Source organism: Paramisgurnus dabryanus, chromosome 17, assembly GCF_030506205.2.
Source record: "Paramisgurnus dabryanus chromosome 17, PD_genome_1.1, whole genome shotgun sequence".
NCBI classification, from domain to species: Eukaryota; Metazoa; Chordata; class Actinopteri; order Cypriniformes; family Cobitidae; genus Paramisgurnus; species Paramisgurnus dabryanus.
Genome location: NC_133353.1, coordinates 29,279,539 through 29,301,816, shown reverse-complemented (window position 1 = coordinate 29,301,816; position 22,278 = coordinate 29,279,539). Strand labels below are relative to the sequence as shown.

General features: G+C 39.2%; 1 protein-coding gene across 1 annotated transcript; it reads left to right on the top strand.

Annotated features, from left to right (window-relative positions):
* heatr4 (HEAT repeat containing 4) lies at window positions 1-22,114 on the top strand. The gene is made up of 13 exons (XM_073812283.1): window positions 1-242; window positions 1,782-1,969; window positions 3,039-3,209; window positions 3,389-3,532; window positions 11,273-11,446; window positions 11,726-11,895; window positions 11,997-12,101; window positions 19,392-19,504; window positions 19,582-19,762; window positions 19,915-19,984; window positions 20,842-21,031; window positions 21,608-21,686; window positions 21,807-22,114. Exons 1-13 carry the CDS (start codon window positions 1-3, stop codon window positions 21,897-21,899), a joined length of 1,920 nt encoding a protein of 639 aa, XP_073668384.1. The 3' UTR covers window positions 21,900-22,114.
* The last annotated feature ends 164 nt before the right edge of the window (window positions 22,115-22,278 follow it).

The following is a 22,278-nucleotide window of genomic DNA, read 5'->3' as shown; positions in this document are numbered from 1 at the left end:
ATGTATAGTGATCAAAGTAAATGGTGCAATGCCGTTGGAAGGACAGGGCAAATCAATGTGCACACCAGTCTGCAGGAATCATCTACAGAGGATTGGGAATCCCAGAGCAGGAACAGCAAGTGGCAGGAGTTTGTACAGAAGAAGCTTGGCAAGACTACAAAACAGTGTTTTAACAAGCAGATCATCAAAGATAATTGTGAAAATAAGTCTGGTCCACTGTTACCATTAAGGAAACAACACAGGTGGGTTACTGTCATAAACATTTTTACCTTTTATAAATCAAAGGTTTCTAAAAACAATTCAATTCATACATCCAAGCATGCACTTACATGTTATTTATACATTCAGATTAGTTACATGCCTAAAGTTTCCGATTTGGTGTCTGTCCTTAAAGGAATAGTCCTTTTCTTCAAATGAACACAAATGGATATTTTTTTATTAAAAATAATTTATATACTATTAAAATGTATTAAATATATAATTTCTTACAAGTATTATTTAAGATTTATTTTGTTTGTGTTTAACTAAAGAAACATAGTCATATACACTCACCTAAAGGATTATTAGGAACACCATACTAATACTGTGTTTGACCCCCTTTCGCCTTCAGAACTGCCTTAATTCTATATGGCATTGATTCAACAAGGTGCTGAAATCATTCTTTAGAAATGTTGGCCCATATTGATAGGATAGCATCTTGCAGTTGATGGAGATTTGTGGGATGCACATCCAGGGCACGAAGCTCACGTTCCACCACATCCCAAAAAGTACAGGGAACTCATTGTCATGTTCAAGAAACCAATTTGAAATTGTTCGAGCTTTGTGACATGGTGCATTATCCTGCTGGAAGTAGCCATCAGAGGATGGATACGTGGTGGTCATAAAGGCATGCATGGTCAGAAACAATGCTCAGGTAGGCCGTGGCATTTAAACAATGCTCCAATTGGCACTAAGGGGCCTAAAGTGTGCCAACAAAACATCCCCCACACCATTACACCACCATCCTGCACAGTGGTAACAAGGCATGATGGATCCATGTTCTCATTCTGTTTACGCCAAATTCTGACTCTAACATCTGAATGTCTCAACAGAAATCGAGACTCATCAGACTCATCTTCAACTGTCCAATTTTGGTGAACTCGTGCAAATTGTAGTTTTTTTCCTATTTGTAGTGGAGATCAGTGGTACCCGGTGGGGTCTTCTGCTGTTGTAGCCCATCCGCCTCAATGTTGTGCATGTTGTAGCTTCTCAAATGCTTTGCTGCATACCTCGGTTGTAACGAGCGGTTATTTCATTCAAAGTTGCTCTTTTATCAGCTTGAATCAGTTGACCCATTCTCCTCTAACCTCTAGCATCAACAAGGCATTTTCGCCCACAGGACTGCCGCATACTGGATGTTTTTCCCTTTTCACACCATTCTTTGTAAACCCTAGAAATGGTTGCGCGTGAAAATCCCAGTAACTGAGCAGATTGTGAAATATTCAGACCGGCCCGTCTGTCACCACCAACCATGCCATGCTCAAAATTGCTTAAATCACCTTTCTTTCCCATTCTGACAGTCAGTTTGGAGTTCAAGAGATTGTCTTGACCAGGACCACAAACCCGTAAATGCATTGAAGCAACTGCCTTGTGATTGGTTGATTAGATAATTGCATTCATGAGAAAATGAACATGTGTTTCTAATAATCCTTTACGTGTACATCTGGGATGTCATGAGGGTGAGTAAATTATTAGAGAAGGTTCATATTTCGCTGAACTATTCCCTTAATAAACTTGCATAGGGTACTGGATTACGTGTCATCTCCAGTGGGCGTGAATGTGCAGATTTGCTTAAATAAAACAGCAAGTGCTGCGGGTGTCAAGAGCATTGAGATTCCACAGTCCCTGCATCTGCAGGACATCCAAGATCAATACGACAGCAGCCATGCTTATCACACAAACAACATCTTTAAACAGGAAATCTTCACAGGTAGAAAAATATATATGCATGAGTTAAAGTAGTGTTTAAGAAAGAAGTCTTTTAAGGTCCACTTTGGTCTAGTGCAGTGGTTCTCAAACTTTTTCACAGTGCGGCCCCCATTGAATACGGTGCATCCTTTCGTGGCCCCAAAAAGAATATTTATGACATAAAACATTGTAAAACTTAACATTTTACTTAAACAAAACATATTCTATTATTCATTGTAGTGCTGTTGGTTAGTCGCATTATTTTCGGAGATTTAACACAGAGTTTATGATAAATTAAATTATTTGATAAAAACCAGGGGCCCCCCTGGCACTATCTCAGGGCCCCCCAGTTTGAAAACCACTGGTCTAGTAAACATTATAAACAGTTTTTTACCATATAAAAGAAAGGGAATTTTATGCATCACAGCATATGGTTATTATTCAATGACCAAATAAAAATCATAATTGGTGCAAAATGGATTGGAAACAATATGATTGTTATGACAGGGAAAGCTTTAAAGGGCACCTATTATGCCCATTTACAAGATGTAATATAGGTCTCATGTGTGCCCAGAATGTGTCTGTGAAGTTTGAGCTCAAAATAACCCACAGATCATTTATTATAGCATGTCCAAAATGCCCCTTTTGGGTGGGAGCAAAAGCATGGTGTTTTCGTGTCTGTACCTTTAAATGCAAATGAGCTAATGCTCCTCGTTCCCTTACAAAAAGAGACATTGAGCACGAACTTCAGTGATTACTGTCTGAGACAAAAGTATCTCACTATTGAGATATGGTGGTCAATGTACAACTTGATGAGGGCAGAAACTATGTTAATGCAGAACTGTCAGTCACTGGCCATGGGTGGGGCTTTATCAGTGTGACGTCACATTAACAAAACAAACAAAATGACATGTCTAATGAGACTGCTTTGGTTTGGGGATGTAAAAGAAGTGGGATCATTTTTTATTGTAGGGTGGTGTTCACACACTGCCAACGCACATTTATGTCCAAACACCTTGTAAGTGGATTTTGCATAATTGGCGCCCTTTAAAGGTTTAAATCTGTGGCTAAATTATTGTACTGTCTTACAGGAAAAAATAGCACTGTGAAGGAAGTAAATGTGGATCTGGCAAAGTGTCCCTCAGAAATAGGTGACCTCAGATCTCCTGAGTTCAGCAGACAGGAGAGCACCAGACATCTGCATTGCAAATCTGTGGCAGAGCTCTCCTCTCTTCGTTATGCATTGGCCAAGTGGAGATTTAGTAAGTACATCCTTCTTTTTAAAAAAAGCTGTTCAAGATATGGTGTGTCGTCATTGTGCATTGCACCAAAACAGATTTCATTGCTGCACATAATCAAAAACACAGAAATGTGTGATTGATAAAAACAAAAATACTGTATAGCAAAACATTTGATGAAAACACATTGTGTTTTTATCCAGAGTTGCCCTGGCAGAAGGTAACCATTGAGGGCCTAAAAAGAGCTCTTATTGATCCTAATTATCTCATGCGGCTAGAAGCCCTCATAACTTGTGCATCAGGAGCGGTTAATGGACTACAGCATAATCTTGATCCAGGGAAAGGAGGTTAATGTGTGGAATATAATGTAACATGTGTGTGACCCCTGTCCGTGAAATCCAAGCTCAAGTCTCATAATTTAATATTGAGATGAGGAGCATTAACGTTTGATTTCAATCATTGTTTTCAATTTAATTTCCAACTTTAACATTTTCACCTCATACCTTTATGTTTTGTAGGATGTTTTTATGTAAAAAACCATAAATCATAAGTAAATGACTTTTGAACTTGGTTTTCACAACCCGGGTCACATGTAATGCAATGTAATTTGATTTTATAGGGCCCTATTTTAACGATCTGAAACGCAAGTGCGAAGCGCAATGCGCAAGTGACTTTGTGGGCGGATCTTGGGCGCTGTTGCTATTTTCCCGGCGGGAGAAATAACTCTTGCGTCAGGTGCAAATCAATAAGGGGTTGGTCTGAAGTAGGTTCATTATTCATAGGTGTGGTTTGGGCGTAACGCCAAATAAACCAATCAGAACGCTATCCAACATTCCCTTTAAACGCAAGGGCGCAAGTTCCATGGCGGGTTGCTATTATTATGACGGATTTACCAGGCGCACGCCAGGAGCGGTTCACAGCTGAGGAGACAGACGTTCTTGTAAGAGCAGTCAAAGACAGAGAAGTTGTTTTGTATGGGGATAGGAGAAACCCGCCCAAATCAGCGTAGGTTAAACAGGCGTGAGAGGAAATAGCCACAATTGTCTCATCAGCTGGCATCCCCATCGTTGCGCCAAGCGCTACAATGATGTCAGGAGACGGGGGAATCCCAAGCTTGCCAGCATAAATCGGGCATGCAGTGTAACGGGAGGTGGATCTGCCTCAGGACCTGACGCCAGCAGAGGACATCGCTGCGTCCAACCTCACCGCTGAAAGGGTTTGGGGGCTTTGAAATCGGACCCAAGAAACGCAAGCAAGGTCCAACCCCAAAGAACACTTACAAATCAAATTCATATACATTCAGTTTTCTTATGAAAACATTTTAATTATTATTTACATAAAATAAACGTAATACAGCCACACAACAAACTTATGAAAATATTTTCATCGTTATTTGCATGATAATTTTTTTACGCAGCCACACAAAATCAATAAAAACTATCACAACAATGCTCACCACAATGATTTCCCTTATCTCATGTGTTAATATTTTTTATTGTAGCAATTTATGATTTGCAAAAATAACTGTTGCATCTGTGTAGATTAGATAAGCAAAGTGTGCGCGTTGTGCACGCTATACATTATGGTCAATCATGCGCCCTTAAAATAGCATAATGAACCACGCGCAATGCGCCACTGACTTTAGACTAGTTTTTTTGGTCAGTAGCGCAATAGAGGGTTTTCACGGCGCGTCATCAGAGCGAAAGACGCCATATTGGAGGCACTCCGCATTACAACAGAGCAGACACTGATGTATATGCCGAACGTCGTCAAGGAAAATAGTTAATTATTGCCGTGTTTGAGATGGTACCAACAGTACATATTGAGAAAAACATTTGGATTATTATCGACTTCTAAAAGTTATTAAAAACCAGGGAAAGGAATGCAAGAAATTATCAGAGGAGCGGCGCTTGTGGTTGGTAAAGCTCAGGAAAAAGAGTAGTATTGTATTAGAAATATGATTGAAGTACATAAAGTATAAAACAATTATGCTTCTACTTGTTTTGCTTTATTTAAAGAGTATTTAATATGTACTTTAGTGTATGCACAAAATACTTAAACACAAATAAAATTTGCGCTGCAAATTGCAATGCCTTAATGCCAGTGTGCTTAATTGCTCGTAACAAATTTTCTATTGTAATGATAATAATATGTTTAATAGTAAATGGTAAAAACAATTATTGCTTTTATTTTTTACTGTGCTTATTTTACAGTAAAGCACTTTGGTAGGACCAAGGCCGCCTTAATGCACGGGCTTACCTGGGCTGAAGCCCAGGAGCCTCCCAAGTTCAGGGGCCTCCCAAGTTCACGTTCATTTTGTTTTTTAACTTGTCAGGTTGTCTGTCAATCACTCTAACTGCACGTTACATGGCTGCTGATTGGTCCGTGGTAACTTACTGTGAAATAAAATATCAGACGTAACAGATTTTTCTATTCCGTGCAGGGTTATTATCGTAAACGAAAACTATCACGAAAACTGAAACTATTAGTGAAAAAACATTTTCGTTAACTGAAATAAAATAAAAACGAAGGTTTCTAAAAAAAACTAAAACTAAACTATAACTATAATGTGGACCTGTAAAACTAACTAAAACTAACTAAAATTTAGGAAAACAAAACTTGCGTTTTCGTTTTTTAAATGTTATTGGATGAGCAGTTAAACACGGAGTCACTCATATTACCGGATCATAAGCAAATGACCATATTAGAACTCCTGACCTGCACAGCAGCGTCACGTGATGTGTATGACGCTGTCAGGGCAGTGGATCCCTGCCCCCGAGCCAACAGTTCGGTTCAGAAAACATCATCTTGTTGCTAACGGCTAGTTTAGTAAGACAATTTGTTTCTACTGGCAAACCATTACAATAACTGAAGAAGGCTTAATTATCTCAATGTACTGTACATGGAAGCTAGCCTGGGTGCCAGCCGATCTTAGCCCCGCCCACAACATTTTGAGAACGGGAAGATCGGTCTGGGGTTTCTTCGTTGAGGAGCTACTATGCTAGACCCAAAGCTGGTCGAACCAATCAAATTGTCAGGGCGGGCTTTATACGATGATGGACAGATGATCAACAGTAACGTAATGAACCACGTCACCAAAGAGCGCGTGTGTTTAATCTAGCTGTGTCTGAAACCGCTCCCTATCCACTATATAGTGCACTATATCGGGTGTCGGCCATTTTGTAGTGGTGTCCGAAACCTGAGTGAACAACTTCATTCCCTACATTCATTCACTACTTTTTACCCACAATGCACTCTGATTTTGAGGGTACATTCGATGTACACTCGTTCACTCATATTTCCCATGATGCAACGGGAGACGAACGCGTAACTTGAATCAGCTGAAGGATACTGACAGTAAACACCAAACATTTTCTTGTTGTCAGTTATTTTCTACTTTTTGAAAATAAACAAATGAAAAATAATTGCGTTATCTTTTATTTTAAATCTAATACACATTTTTATTAAACAATAAACAAACAGCAGTAAATAAATATTATAAGCAGTTGTTTTGTTCTCTTTATTATCAACTAATAGCCTACAATAAACATGACAAATGTGAAAAACAGTAAGAAAGTAAACTTTACCATTTCACAGCACAATCAATAAAGCCACACAGGTGTTTTTGATTAATCTCTGCGACAGCTCTCTGACGCATGATATTTACGTCAGTGTCCGAAATCGCTCACTCATTTTCATTTGCTTCATCCCCATATAGTGGACTCAACTGTCATTCCCCATATAGGGAATAGTGAATGAGTGAACGAGGGAACGGTTTCAGACACAGCTTCTGTTTAACGAAATGGCTGCCGCTGTAGAATTCAGATGTGTGGATTCTGACATTGAGTCTTTTTAAGCTAAGCTTTCTACCTATCGAAGAGTCAAGGAAACAACCTTTTTCGAAAAAGATATCGACAGAGCATTGATTTTAAAAGAGGAACAGAGAAACGCGAGCAAGGCATTTGTTGATGGCAAAAGTTGGTCGCAACTGAAATGGGTATCACGGCGATGCAACTCGGCGTGCACGACGAGATGGATATAATTAGCGGTCGTTGCCAGCTTCTTTTCGGAATCCCGGAATGGTGGCTGCTAAATAAGTGGAGGGACATGCTAGGCTCCAATATTTTCAAGCCAACGTAATGGGTATCGTTGTGGATATAGTTCACCTAACGTACAAATGGTAAGAGATAGTCTTACTGTATGACTTAGTAAATACTTAATGTTGTGATATAAACGAAATGTTGTAAACATAGTAGGTGTTGATGTACGTTCGCTTACTCAGACTTAGTATAATCACAGTGTTAGTGTAATTGTAGCGAAATAACTAGCAGTTCGGTCAGGCTGCAAAAGACGTAATTTTAACATACGTCACACACTCCGTTGCTCTGATTGGTCATAGCTCTATCCAATTGAGTGGAGAGGCATTTTTCGGTTGAGACACGCCTCATAATTATAGCTCAATGGAGCGGTATCAGACTCAAATTCTGACTAGAATTGAGTATGGCAACGTCAGGCTACATGGAAGCATTAAAACGTTTAATATGACTGAAAACGCTGACGCCAACCGCGTGCTTGGCAGTGTTAGCTGACGCTTTTTGGGTGCTATGATACAGAATGTCCGCTTAACTAATCTGAAACTATTATATGCCTTTGCGGATAATCAACAAATAATATTATATATTAATATTTAGTCAGCAAATAGGTATATTATGTTAGTACAGCGATCTCTTCTGGTACAGAAATGGACACTCATAGACAGAACATTAAACTTTGCATTGATTTTCAGTTGTTGTGCACAGTTTGTACAAGTAGGATGTGCTGATTTACTCTAAATTATCTGGGTTATTTTTAACCCAATGCTGGGAAAATATTGGACAGAACACATATGTTGGTTTATAAATAAACATATGCTGGGTTGTTTCAATGCAATGCTGGGTTGTTTTAACTCATGTTTGGGTTAACAACAACCCAGCATATGATTATTTATAACCAAACATGTATATTTATATATTTATATTATATTTACCCAAATAAAACAACAGAATTTAGAGTGTTGGTTTGTGTGGTATTTGTCCCGGCCTTTGATTGATAACAAAACTTATTTTTTTAAATCCTCTTATTCTCATCGTATTTTCAAAATTTCCAGATTTGGCAAGGTGTATGTACACAACCATGATATTATGCTAAAGACTAAAACTATACTAAAACTAAATAAAAACTAAAAGTAATGATTTTTGAAAAATAGAAACGAAATAAAAACTATTTATGCACCACTAAAAAGAACTAAAACTAAACTGAAATAAAATAACACATTACAAAACGAAATAAAAATAAAAACTAATATTTTTTTTAAAACTATAATAACCCTGATTCCGTGTAATGTAATTAAGTGCGCGTTGTCAACTTGGCATTCCTGCATGTAAGAGTGAGTGTGACAGAGAAACGGGAAATAATCCACCAACAAATGAAAGAGTGATTTCCGAAATTTCATAATAAGCGATGAGGTGCAGGTCTCTCTCTCTCTTTCGCGCGCGCGCTCACTCTCTCTGTGCTCGTGCAGCTGTCTGAGTCTCTGGCATGCAGAAGTCTCACCAACCGTGCGCAAGAAACTGTGCCGCCAAATAAAAAAGGGGTTCCCGAACATTAAAGGTAGGGTAACACATTTTGAAAAATGCTAACGGTAGCCGCCTAGCAATGAAATCCCGATCCCACCCTCAAGTCAAATCGCTCTCCAAAGTCACGCCTCTTTCCAAACACATGAACACGCACAGATCAGACGGTCACGTCTCATGTCTCATTCACCAGTGAGAAAACTTTGCAGTACAAAGTGAATAACACTTCCAAAATAACCAACATAAACAACTGGTTTACATCAGAATTAGTTTAAGCACACGTTCGGTTGTGTAGACGTAGTAACTATATCGTTATGCTAATCCGTAAACGAACACAAATTTCATAAGCAACACAAAGTTTCATCAAAGTATAATATCTGAATCCATCTCAATACAAACATATCGCGTACCTACCTTACCAAAATAAACAGTGCAACGACCCTTTCAGACCCTTTGCCTCCTGTAGCTGTTTGCATCTCGCGGTAAAGCAGTAAAGTTACAGATGTTAATTTGGATTTTTGCTCTTGCTGATCCAGGAAGTTTTTGCTGCTGTTGTTGTTATAAAAGATGCATTTAGTTTTGTTGCTCCTGTGTAGGTTGTCAATTCAGCAGAAAAGTTTGGTGTTCTCGCTGTTTACAGACAGAGCGCACGTGAACGCGCCGATGACGTATGGTATCTGCGTGGACTCGCTGCGCGGTGGGAATTCAAATTACGCTTACGTATGAGGGACATAAAAGGAAACGTCCGTTCGGACCGAAATCTATGATTTGTTGAACATTTTTTGGTCCTACGCCTTTCACAGATGACATAAATTTTTACAAATACATTTAAACAACTTAACACAGTGATTGCTATCAGGATGCGAGGAGACTTTTAACCAGCATAACTAAAAATGTTTCAGGATCAAATCTGTTACCCTACCTTTAATGCTGTTCGTTGTTATAAAGTTTAAGTTTACTCGCGTTTATATCAGTGACGCGTGCGCAGCCGGAGCGATGTAGTTTGACGCGATGTTGGCTCACAGTACACATCTGTTGGTTTAGAAAGACGACGCAACGGTAAATGTGCAAGTCAAAGCGCGACAAGACCATCTCAAATAATCATCCCCTGATCGCACCATTCAAATTTATAATCTCCTTATCTAAAGATCTTATATACAGGTATGTTCCCTGTCTGTTTTGTGCATATTCATACGTGTTCGTTTTACATGCGTAATATGCATAAATACTAAATACAATGCATACTATATCTTCAATAGCCTACAAAATAAATAACTGATTAAAAAACAAGATTCTGTCTATAAAGACTTATCTTTTGTTAACATTAATGCATTTTCACTTTAAAACTAACTTTAACTTCTTATATTTTTACAACTGTGCTGAGCATTTAGTTAGTGAGTGGCAATTTTCTGCAAATTTGTATATTCCAAAAACTATATAAACATAAAGCTTATAAACATATATACTTTTGGTTTTATTTTCACCACAAGTTGCTGTTTGTGGTTGTTAAATAAAGTGTCTTGTGTTTATGCTCAAGTGGGCTCAGTGATATGTTATTAATGATAATATGGTGTTTTCTGGGTCAAAGAGGGAAAACTACATTTTGTGATGTAGATTACATAGATATTACACTTTTTTTTTCAAAATGAGACTATAAATTGAGGGTATGGGGGGCCTCCAAAACCTCTCAGCCCCAGGGCCTCACATTAGGTTAAGGCGGCCCTGGGTAGGACACTGGCTATTTTAAATTTGATATATAAATAAAGCTGACATTGACATATGGGCTCTGCATGAAAACTAGATAGTTCACTAACTTATATCGGGATATGCAACTGAAGGAAGAATCGCCGGGTCGTCACGGATCCTAGAAGAGGGAGCTCGTAGGGATCTGCACCGCCTATAAATTGTAATTTCTCGAAATATCGTGCCTTTTCTTGTGGTCCAAGTCCTTCCCTATATGCCTTTGCATCTTGGATGCGTTTTATGTTGTTTAGACATGTCTACATTCACTTAAAGTATCCAAAGCGCATAATATTCCATTGTACTCCGTTCAGTTCTTTACACCGAGTGCCTCCACAAAGGCCGCGCATCCGGGTTACCGCCCAGAACGTGACGTCGGTGAAAACCCTCTATTGTTTTTTGAAACTGCAAAATAGCATCAGGGATGGTTTGTGCCGCAACACGCCTCCTTTTTTGCGCTGAACCGCCCATGGAGCGCAAGTTCATTTCCTAGTTTGCCGCATGCGTCTGTGGAGGGAAAAACCCGCTGTGCGCCGGTGCAAAATACGAAGATACATGCGTCACTGACAAAGTCAATTGCGCTGGGTGCAAGATAGGGCCCATAATGTTATTGGTAATTGATTCTGCCAAACTGATTTATGTGCTACTACAGTTTTGGCATCACAAATGCTTGTTTAAGTTTGATGTTTAAAACATTAAAGTAAATTAAGTGACAGCAAATAACATTTCGCAAAGCTCAATGTGAAGGACGGAAAGTACAGACAGTACCTCAGGAACTGCAGGATCTCATTGTCTCGGCTCTTAATGACCCGGTGAGGAGAGTTCAGATGGCTGCTGCAGTGTGCCAGTATGTCATGAGGACACCTAACTCACGAGCCAAAGACATACTGACGTGCACATTAAAACAAGGTGTGTAAAAACAATTCTATGGAAGGTGTTAAACAATACCTCAAGCATATACACTCTCAGAAATACGGTACAAAAGTTGTCACTGGGGCGCTAGCTTTTCAAAAAGTACACATTTTTTATCTAAAAGGTGCATATTGGTATAAATGGTACATATAAGGACCTTTTTACCGCTCCAGTGACAACTTGTGAGAGTGTATATATAATTTATATTATATTTAGATAACACACTGATCTTGATTTACACAACGTGGACAATGACCATAATTTGTTGTGACTCAGACCTTACAGGCACAGGTGCTGACAGCTGGATGGCGGCACAATGCCTGGCAATTGATGGTGATACAAGTCAAAGTGTCATACAGAGACTTTTGTCCCAACACTTCCTCTGCGATTCTCCTTCGGATCGGAAGCAGTCCTTGGTTTTGCTCTCCAGCATTAGCAGGAAAACTGTAAGCGAGTCTGTTTGGTTTTTGTTATTAAAAAAAACAATAACAATTGTGTGAAGTATTTATGTTACAAATGTATTTTTATTTATAATATTTTTATTTAGACATTAGTGCGTTCTCTTCTGGCTGAAGAATTAAGCAACGCTAATTGGAGAATTCGATTTCAGGCCTGTAATAGCATTGCACTGCTCAGAGGTCCAATCAATAAGGTATTATGATATCATCGCTTAAAGAGATCCACAAAAATTTCAAATTCTGCCATCACCCTCATCTTTGTTCCTTGTAACACGTTAGAATAAGTTATGTCCAGGCTATTAGATGCCTTATAAATGCTAAATTGCTGCTGGGGAATGTATAAGCTACTCTTTGCCATACAGTGGAAACAGTTATAGACAATGTTATATTCATTTATTCCCTAATATTATAGCATTTGTAGCCATTATTCTTTCATTTAGCGTGCATACTTATTATTAGAAATGCTTCCATGCAGGACTGTTCTGGATCATTCATTAATGAAATGAATATTTGTTAATTGATTCCAATACTATTATATAGTAGCTTTCTTTAAAAAATACAGTTAATGATGGACAGTTAAATTCAGTTAATTGCATCAATCAAATTTAGAACAACACAGGAGGAGCTTGAAGCAGCATTGATTTTGTGATCCTCTGTAGAAAGCATTGTCTGTAAGTTTGTGATTAATTTTTATTCAGTTTGTTAAATTTACTATTTATAAAGCGAAGTAGTGTGGAATTTCAGCTATTTTAGAACTATATACAATGAATTCATGTTAGTGTTATGTTTTTGGAGATAACTAAGTAGTTCTGTTCTATTTACATCTCCTTTCTGTAGTTTCACTCTGTTTTTCGACATATTCATCGTGGTGTGGAATAAAGCAGCATTCTCCCACAAGCGTATGTGTTGGAAAGAGTTTATCTGTCTGTCTAACTTTGGGAAAAGTGACGCCATTGTGAGGGCAGAACAGTGAAAAGACATACTCAACAGTGATTACAACAACAGTCAATGAACTTCCTTCTTCTCAAACAACCTACAGTAAAATGCTATCAAAGGAAAACATAAGCCTTGCAACCAGGTCAGTGTGTTCACATTCACACAATTCATCAAGATCAACACATTCAAGAAGATCAGCAGCCAGTCTTGTAGCAATAGAGGCTCGAGCTAAAGCTGAAGCTGCCCGAGCGAGAGCAGCATATTCCCAAAGAGAGATTGAAATTAAAGTAAAGAAAGCTCAACTACAGGTAGAAGAGACACGCTTAGAGGCTACATTAGAAGCACTCCAGCAAGAGAAAGAGGCAGAAGCTGCCTTAGCTGAAGCTACAGCATATGAAGCCATTGATGGAGCCGACATAGAAAAGTCATCTGAAAATGAATGTAAACAAAAGAGCTCAAATTTCTGCGCACTTAAGCGGACTGATGAATATGTTCAGGATCAAAATGCTTACAAAAACAGGCATCATCAAGCTTCAATACATACACCACTACTTCAGTCGGCTGACAGAGAACAACAGCAAAATGCTCTTCCATCTTACAGGCAGTCTACTCAATATTCTCAAGAAACACCTCAGCATGTCAAATTACACAGTGAGCCACTCTTTCAGTCACATAACACACATGACAGTATTCGACCTATCAGAGTACCTGAAAAAGAAGAAAATATTCAAGATACAATAACTCATTACACTCAGCCATCAAATGTCTGTACCTCAAACAGGAATTACTCACCTGATGTGGGAAATGAGCCACATGCTGCAAAACCTGAAAACTCAGAGATATTAAATTTAGCCAAGTTCTTAGCACGCAGAGACCTGCTCACTGCTGGACTCATAAAGTTTGATGACAAACCAGAGAATTACTTGGCATGGAAATCAACATTCTCAAATGCAATAGAAGACCTTAACTTAAAACCTTCTGAAGAGCTCGACTTGCTGACTAAGTGGCTTGGTCCAGAATCAGCCGAACACGCTCGCCGAATAAGATCAGTTCATATTAACTATCCTGCCGTCGGGCTCAGTAGAATTTGGGAAAGACTGGAGCAGTGCTACGGCTCTGCAGAAGCTATAGAGTCAGCACTCCTAAATAAAGTTGACTGCTTTCCTAGAATCTCTAATAGGGACCCACAGTGTCTCAGGGAACTAGCAGATTTACTGTCAGAGATTGAATCTGCCAAAATGGATGGATACTTACCTGGTTTGTCTTACCTGGACACTGCACGAGGCATTGCCCCTATACTTGAGAAGCTGCCATTTGCCCTCCAGGAGAAGTGGATGCGACAAGGGTCTAGATATAAGCAAGAACACAATGTGAGCTTTCCTCCCTTCTCATTTTTCTCCACCTTCATCAGAAATGAGGCTCATATGAGAAATGACCCCAGTTTTAAATTTAATCTGCCAAACACAATGCAACCCACAGGACAGAAGTTTTCCTCCAGAGCAAAAAGACTACCTGTTGCTGTGCACAAGACTGAAGTAGAGCATGGAATTCCTACAGTAAAATCTAAGCTGGTTGGAGAAGACTTCAGCAAACAGTGTCCAATTCATAAGAAACCACACCCGCTCTACAAATGCAGAGGCTTTAGGGAAAAGCCCATAGATGAGCGCAAAGCCTTTTTAAGGGAACATTCTATATGTTTCCGCTGCTGCTCTTCAACATCTCACCAAGCCAAGAATTGTACCTCAACCATTCAGTGTTCAGAATGTGAAAGTGAAAGGCACATAGCAGCCCTTCATCCTGGTCCAGCGCCCTGGTGTAAAAATGAAACTGTCAGACCTGTGATACACCATGGCGGGGAGGATGATGAAGAAACCATAACAACTGTCGCCACATCCAGCTGCACAAAGGTCTGTGGTAATGGATTCAGAGGAAGATCATGCTCTAAGATCTGCCTAGTTAATATATTTTGTAAAGATCATCCTCAAATAAAGTTGAAAACCTATGCTATTCTAGACGACCAGAGTAACAAGTCTTTAGCAAAATCCACCTTCTTCGAGAAATTTCATGTCATTGACCATGCATCTCCTTACACACTGAAGACATGTACAGGTACATCAGAAATCTTAGGACGCAGAGCAAAGGGTTTCATTATAGAATCAATCAATGACAGTGCCAGTTTTACACTTCCCACACTTATTGAGTGTAATGAACTACCCGACAACAGAGCTGAAATCCCTACTCCTGATGCTGCTTGGAACCATGCTCACCTGAAATCAGTAGCTGATAAGATACCTCCACTTGACCCTGAAGCTGAGATCCTTCTTCTTCTTGGAAGAGACATCATTGAAGTGCACAAAGTATTGGAACAGCGCAATGGTCCTCGGCATGCTCCTTTTGCTCAGAAGTTAGCTTTGGGATGGGTAATAATAGGAGATGTCTGTCTGGATGGTGCCCACAAACCATGCAAAGTTAATACTTTCAAAACAAGCATTTTCATGAATGGACGCCCAAGCCAAATGGAACCCTGTGAAAACAATATTCAAATCAAAGAAAAGTTTTGTCATTACAATGAACATCTGACTTCACTGGCACCATCTTTGAAACTACAATTTGCAACAACACACAAAAAGAGCAATACAACAGATATCTTCCAGTCCACAAAAGATGATGACAAACTAGCTCCATCAATGGAAGATCTCGCTTTTCTGAAGATGATGCAAAAAGAAGTATATCAAGATGAATCAAACAGCTGGGTTGCTCCACTTCCTTTTCGCAGCCCACGTCAAAGACTTCCTAATAACAGACAACAAGCAAGTAACCGGCTCCAATCACTCACACGTACGCTGAAAAAACACCCACGCATGAAGGACCATTTTCTGGAGTTCATGACTAAGATGTTTGAAAACAGGCATGCAGAACCTGCACCACCTCTTTCCAAAAATGAAGAGTGCTGGTACCTTCCAATCTTTGGGGTCTATCACCCACAAAAACCAGATCAAATTAGGGTTGTTTTTGATTCCAGTGCTCAATATCATGGAGTATCTTTGAATAGTGTCCTCCTTACTGGGCCCAACATGAATAACAGCCTGCTTGGAGTGTTGCTGCGCTTCAGAAAAGAAAAGGTTGCCATAACAGCTGACATCCAGCAAATGTTTCATTGCTTTGTAGTCAGAGAAGACCACCGCAACTTCTTACGTTTCCTCTGGTACCGTAATAATGACCTAGAAAATGAAGTTGTAGAATTCAGAATGCGAGTGCATGTCTTCGGCAACAGTCCCTCACCAGCTGTGGCCATGTATGGGCTCAAGAAAGCTGCCTTGGAAGGGGAGAAGGAACATGGTTCAGATGTAAAACAGTTCATTGAGAGGAACTTTTATGTCGATGATGCTCTGGTATCCCTACCTACCGAACAGGAAGCCATCACACTCCTTAGAAATGCCCAAGCCATACTGGCAGCTTCAAATCTTCGCCTACACAAGATAGCCTCAAACAAAATTGAAGTAATGAGAGCATTCCCTCCGGACGATTTAGCAGAGAACCTGAAGGACTTAAACCTTGCTGTTGACCTTCCTCATATGCAGAGAAGCTTAGGGGTCAGCTGGGATGTTTCAAAAGACAACTTCACCTTTCAGGTGCCAGATGATGAGAAACCTTACACAAGACGTGGAATCTTGTCTACAGTGAACAGTCTGTTTGATCCATTTGGATTTGCAGCACCTGTAATCATTAAAGGTAGATCTTTACTCAGGGAGCTCACCATGGAGACATGTGACTGGGATGCTCCTCTGTCAGACAACATGTTCAACGAATGGAAAACATGGAGAAATTCATTGAAAGACCTGGAGAAAATGACAATCTCCAGAGCATACACCCCCACAACTCTCAGTAATGCACAGAAAAAGGAAATGTGCATTTTCAGTGATGCCTCTATCACTGCTATTGCTGCTGTTGCTTATTTAAAGACCACTGATTCAGATGGCAAAATAAATGTTGGATTTATTTACGGAAAAGCAAAGCTCACTCCTCGTCCTGAACTTACAATTCCAAGACTTGAGTTATGTGCAGCAGTACTTGCAGTAGAGATAGCTGAAACTGTCACAGATGAGATTGATGTCAAATTTGATGCAGTCACTTTCTACTCAGACAGTAAAGTTGTCCTTGGATACATTCACAATGAATCCAGGAGATTTTACGTGTATGTGAACAATCGAGTACAGCGTATAAGAAGATCCACCTCTCCCGAGCAGTGGAAATATGTCCCTACTAACCACAACCCTGCTGATCATGCTTCAAGATCAGTCTCGGCTGAAAACCTAATGAACAGCACATGGCTGACAGGACCAGCATTCTTGTACAAGTCAGTTGAACATAAAACAACAACTTCAACTACCATAGACTTAGTTGATCCTGAATCTGATGCTGAGATTCGCCCCGAGGTCAGTGTTTGTGCTACTGAAGTCGTCTGTCATAAACTTAAAACTTCATACTTTGAGAAGTTCTCAGACTGGCAACGTCTTATAAATACTATTTCAAGGCTAAAACACATCACTCACTCCTTCAGCAATGACAACAAATCAAAGGAATGCAGAGGATGGCACATTTGTCATAAACCACATTCAGTAGAAGATCTGCAAAGTGCTAAGGTTCTCATAATACGCAGCCTGCAACAGGAGACCTTTCAGGATGAACTAAGGTGCCTTGAGAGAAAAACACATGTTTCTAAAAACAGTCCTCTCTTCAATCTGTGCCCATACATTGATGAGTCGGGCCTACTTAGGATTGGAGGCCGCTTATCCCAATCAGCCTTTGAGAAAAATGAAGTCAACCCTTTAATCTTACCTGGTCGCAGTCACGTCACAACCTTACTCATTCGGCATTATCACTCTCAGGTTCAACATCAAGGACGCCATTTCACAGAAGGTGCCTTAATAGCTGCAGGTCTGTGGATTATTGGTGGAAAAAGAAGAATTAGTAGCATTATCCATCATTGTGTCACCTGTCGAAAACTGAGAGGAAAGATAGAAACACAAAAAATGTCTGACTTACCTTTGGACCGCCTCAGTACTGATCCTCCATTCTCTTATGTCGGATTGGATGTATTTGGACCATGGAAAATCACATCACGACGAACCAGAGGAGGTCTCGCTAACAGCAAACGCTGGGCAGTACTCTTCACATGCATGAGCACAAGAGCTATACACATTGAGGTGATTGAATCACTAGACACTTCAAGCTTCATAAATGCTCTACGAAGATTCTTCTCCATTCGCGGACCAGCTAAACAGATTAGATCTGACTGTGGAACAAACTTTGTTGGGGCAAGTAAAGAACTGAAATTCAGTACAGACACAAATAACAAAGAAATACAGAATTTCCTAAGTCACAACGGCTGCACTTGGAGTTTTAATCCACCACACTCCTCACACATGGGAGGCAGCTGGGAACGCATGATAGGCATCACCAGGCGGATCCTTGATGCTATGTTACTGAATATCAGTCAAGTAAAATTCACCCATGAAGTCCTCATCACATTCATGGCAGAGGTTTCAGCTATTGTAAATGCTCGTCCATTAATACCAGTATCAACGGATCCGAACAATCCACTCATCCTATCCCCAGCAACACTTCTCACACAAAAGACTGGCACACTTCCACCTCCAAATGGCAACTTCAATGAAAAAGACCTCTACGTTTGCCAGTGGAGACAAGTTCAAAGTTTAGCCAACACCTTTTGGCATCGATGGAGAAGGGAATATTTAAGCACTCTTCAAAATAGGAGAAAGTGGCAAAGAGAAGAACGTAACCTTCAACATGGAGACGTAGTCCTCCTCAAGGAAGGTCAAGTTAAAAGAAATGACTGGCCCATGGGCATTATACAAAAGAGTTTCCCAGGTAATGATGGAAGAGTCAGGAAGGTTGAAGTTAAGACAATAAAAGATGGAACACCAAAGGTCTACTTACGTCCAATCTCCGACACAGTCCTTCTCCTGCCGTCAAAGATGGAATAAGAGGTGTCATGTTCAATGATGACATCCTACAGATGCCAGGCGGGGAGTGTTCTGGATCATTCATTAATGAAATGAATATTTGTTAATTGATTCCAATACTATTATATAGTAGCTTTCTTTAAAAAATACAGTTAATGATGGACAGTTAAATTCAGTTAATTGCATCAATCAAATTTAGAACAACACAGGAGGAGCTTGAAGCAGCATTGATTTTGTGATCCTCTGTAGAAAGCATTGTCTGTAAGTTTGTGATTAATTTTTATTCAGTTTGTTAAATTTACTATTTATAAAGCGAAGTAGTGTGGAATTTCAGCTATTTTAGAACTATATACAATGAATTCATGTTAGTGTTATGTTTTTGGAGATAACTAAGTAGTTCTGTTCTATTTACATCTCCTTTCTGTAGTTTCACTCTGTTTTTCGACATATTCATCGTGGTGTGGAATAAAGCAGCATTCTCCCACAAGCGTATGTGTTGGAAAGAGTTTATCTGTCTGTCTAACTTTGGGAAAAGTGACGCCATTGTGAGGGCAGAACAAGGACCTTTGCAACAAACTGATTCACATGATGTGGAATGACTGGAGCTGTGATGTTCGTAAGGCTGCAGCTCAGGCTTTGAGTAAACTGGACAGGGATCTGCACATTGAGCTGAGGTTAATATCTTAACACTCTGCTTCGTGGCTTTGCATCTATTCAGTTCGTTCTTCACTGACAAACAATATCTCCATAGTGTGAAGCTCAAAGGGGGTCCAACTGCTCAGCGATTGGAAGCACTGATGTTCATTGGTCAGCTTAATATAATGACACCCAAGCTACTGCCTACTTTCCTGCAGTGCTTTAATGATGACTTTGTGGCTGTGCGCAAACAGGCCTGCTTGACTGCGGCATCTCTGATAATTAAAGACCAGACGGTGAGGAATTAAAGGAGCTAGAGGAAAATTTGTAGGCTTGAAATTGAGATGTATGATAAAATCAAAGATTGCAAATAAATGAAATTGCACATTCCCTAGGGGTTTGCTTGAATGAGCGTATTTATTTCATGGCTAATAAAATGTTTTCACAGGTCCTGGATCAGTTAATTAACTTGATGCAGAATGATCCATTATGGGAAGTGAAAGTGGAAGCGATGAATGGTAAGGACAATTGAAGTTATTTCTGTTAAATATCTTTAAAACACATAAGATTATTTAAAGGGATAGTTCACCAAAAGCAAAAAATTCTGTCATTATTTACTCACCCTCAATTTGTTCCAAATCAAATCGATCAGGGGCACCATTCACTTTCAGAGTATTTTTTTCCTACTATGTAAGTCAGTGGTGCCCCTGATCTGCTTTTTAACAAACATTTTTTCTTTAAAATATCCTTCGGCAGACAAAGTAATTTATAAAGGTTAGGAAACCAATGAATCTTAACTTGAGATTTGACAGAGACAGCTCAGAGTTCAGTAATTTTTTTTACATGCATTATTCTGTCTAATAATGTTACTGATGTCATTAAAATGGGCATGCAAAACAGTGAAAAAGATCAACCCAGTAACTTATTTTTGGTAAACCATTCTCTGTAAGCACGTGAAAAATTAGGTCATTGAAATTTGGCTCTCCTTATGATGTCATAAGGAGATTTTATTATAATAATACCGCCCCTTAATCTGCACTATCCAACCACAGCACTGCCATTTAGTGCAGAGAGAAAATAATTCACAGCACAATTGAGTTTCAATTGCAACAAACCACCATCATTTCAATCAATGTTTGAATTTTATCAAACTCATTTGCATTTTAAAGGACACACCCAAAACGGTAAATTTTTGCTCACACCTACAAAGTGTCAATTTTAACATTTTACAATAAATTATTTAGCCTATATGGTATTTTGGGCTAAAACTTCACGTGTGTACTCTGGGGACCCCAAATATTTATTTGACATCTTAAAAAATTATTGTGACATGTCCCCTTTAATTAATGCCTGTGGAATTATTATACAAATACAGCTTTAGGAAGAATAGGTTGCATAACCCCAGGTCTACAGGAGTTGCTGATGTGGGCTCTGCATCTTGAGGAGGAGCCCAGTGTACGCATAGCTGCCTGTGAAGCCCTGAGCTCTTTAGAAGCAAAGGGCCCAGAATTACAACGTTTTCTACAAGAGCGATATGCACTGGAATCCAACACTGAGGTTCAATGGTATGTGCTAAAATCAGATTTTAAAGGGGACATATTGTGAAAATCTGATTTTTTTATGTGCTATAACTGGGTCACCAGTGCTTCTATCAACCTAGAAAATGTGAAAAAGATCAACCCAGTAACTTAGTTTTGATAAACCATTCTCTGCAAGCACATAAAAACAAAAGGTAATTGAAATTTGGTTCCCATTGTGATGTCAAAAGGGGATCTTATTATAATAATACCGCCCCCTTAATCTGCACTATCCAACTACAGCAAAGCCATTTAGTGCAGACAGAGAGTGAGAAAATAATTGACAGCACAATTGAGTTTAAATTTCAACTTACCACTATTATGGCGATCAGTGTTTGAATTTCATCAGCTCATTTGCATTTTAAAGGACAAACACAAAAACGGCACATTTTGCTCACACCTACAAAGTGTCAATTTTAACAATTTTACTAAATTATCTATATGGTATTTTGAGCTAGAACCTTACATACCCACTCTGGGGACATCACAAAGATTTACTTTAAATCTCAAAAGCCTTGTGAAATGTCCCCTTTAAGTGCTTTAATCCTATTTTTCACCACCAAGGCACATCGAAGGACTACTAGAAAAATATGGATACAGTCTGGAAGGAGAAGAAAGCACAATTCAAGAGATCAAACAACAGGTGAGTGTTAGAGTATCATCAGCACAATCTATATATTACCACTGTGCAGAATGTTTTTTTATATGTCTTGAATACAATTACACTAACTACACTAAGTTCTATTTACGTGTTGTACTGTAGGTGGAGCTGTTGTGTTCAAAACACACAATTTCAATGAAAGTGCTTGTAGTGGAAGAGATGGAAAAGCAGCGACAGCAGATATCACTGTGCTGAATTTACCGTTACAGAAAGCGTAAAGGCCATTAAAGGAACGATGAACCAAATGTTTTGAGTTGTTTTACTCAAAAACATCCAGTCACTCTTTTTCATTTAGTTTACAGTTGTCAGGCAGGCTAATAATGTTCAAAAATAAAACAAGGATCCAACCACGACTCTAACCTACTTTCCTTAAGATGCTTTTTAAGAGTATGGTTTAATTTGGATAGTAATGGCTGTTCTTTTTGTCAAAATGATATAGAAACTCAGTAACATGTTTACTACAGCTACACTATATTGTTAAGCAATAGGATAGATTGATTTACATAAAAATGTAGATTTTTCAAAGTTCTCCTTGTTTTGTGGCCTTTGATTTTAACATTTTATTTTAAACCCT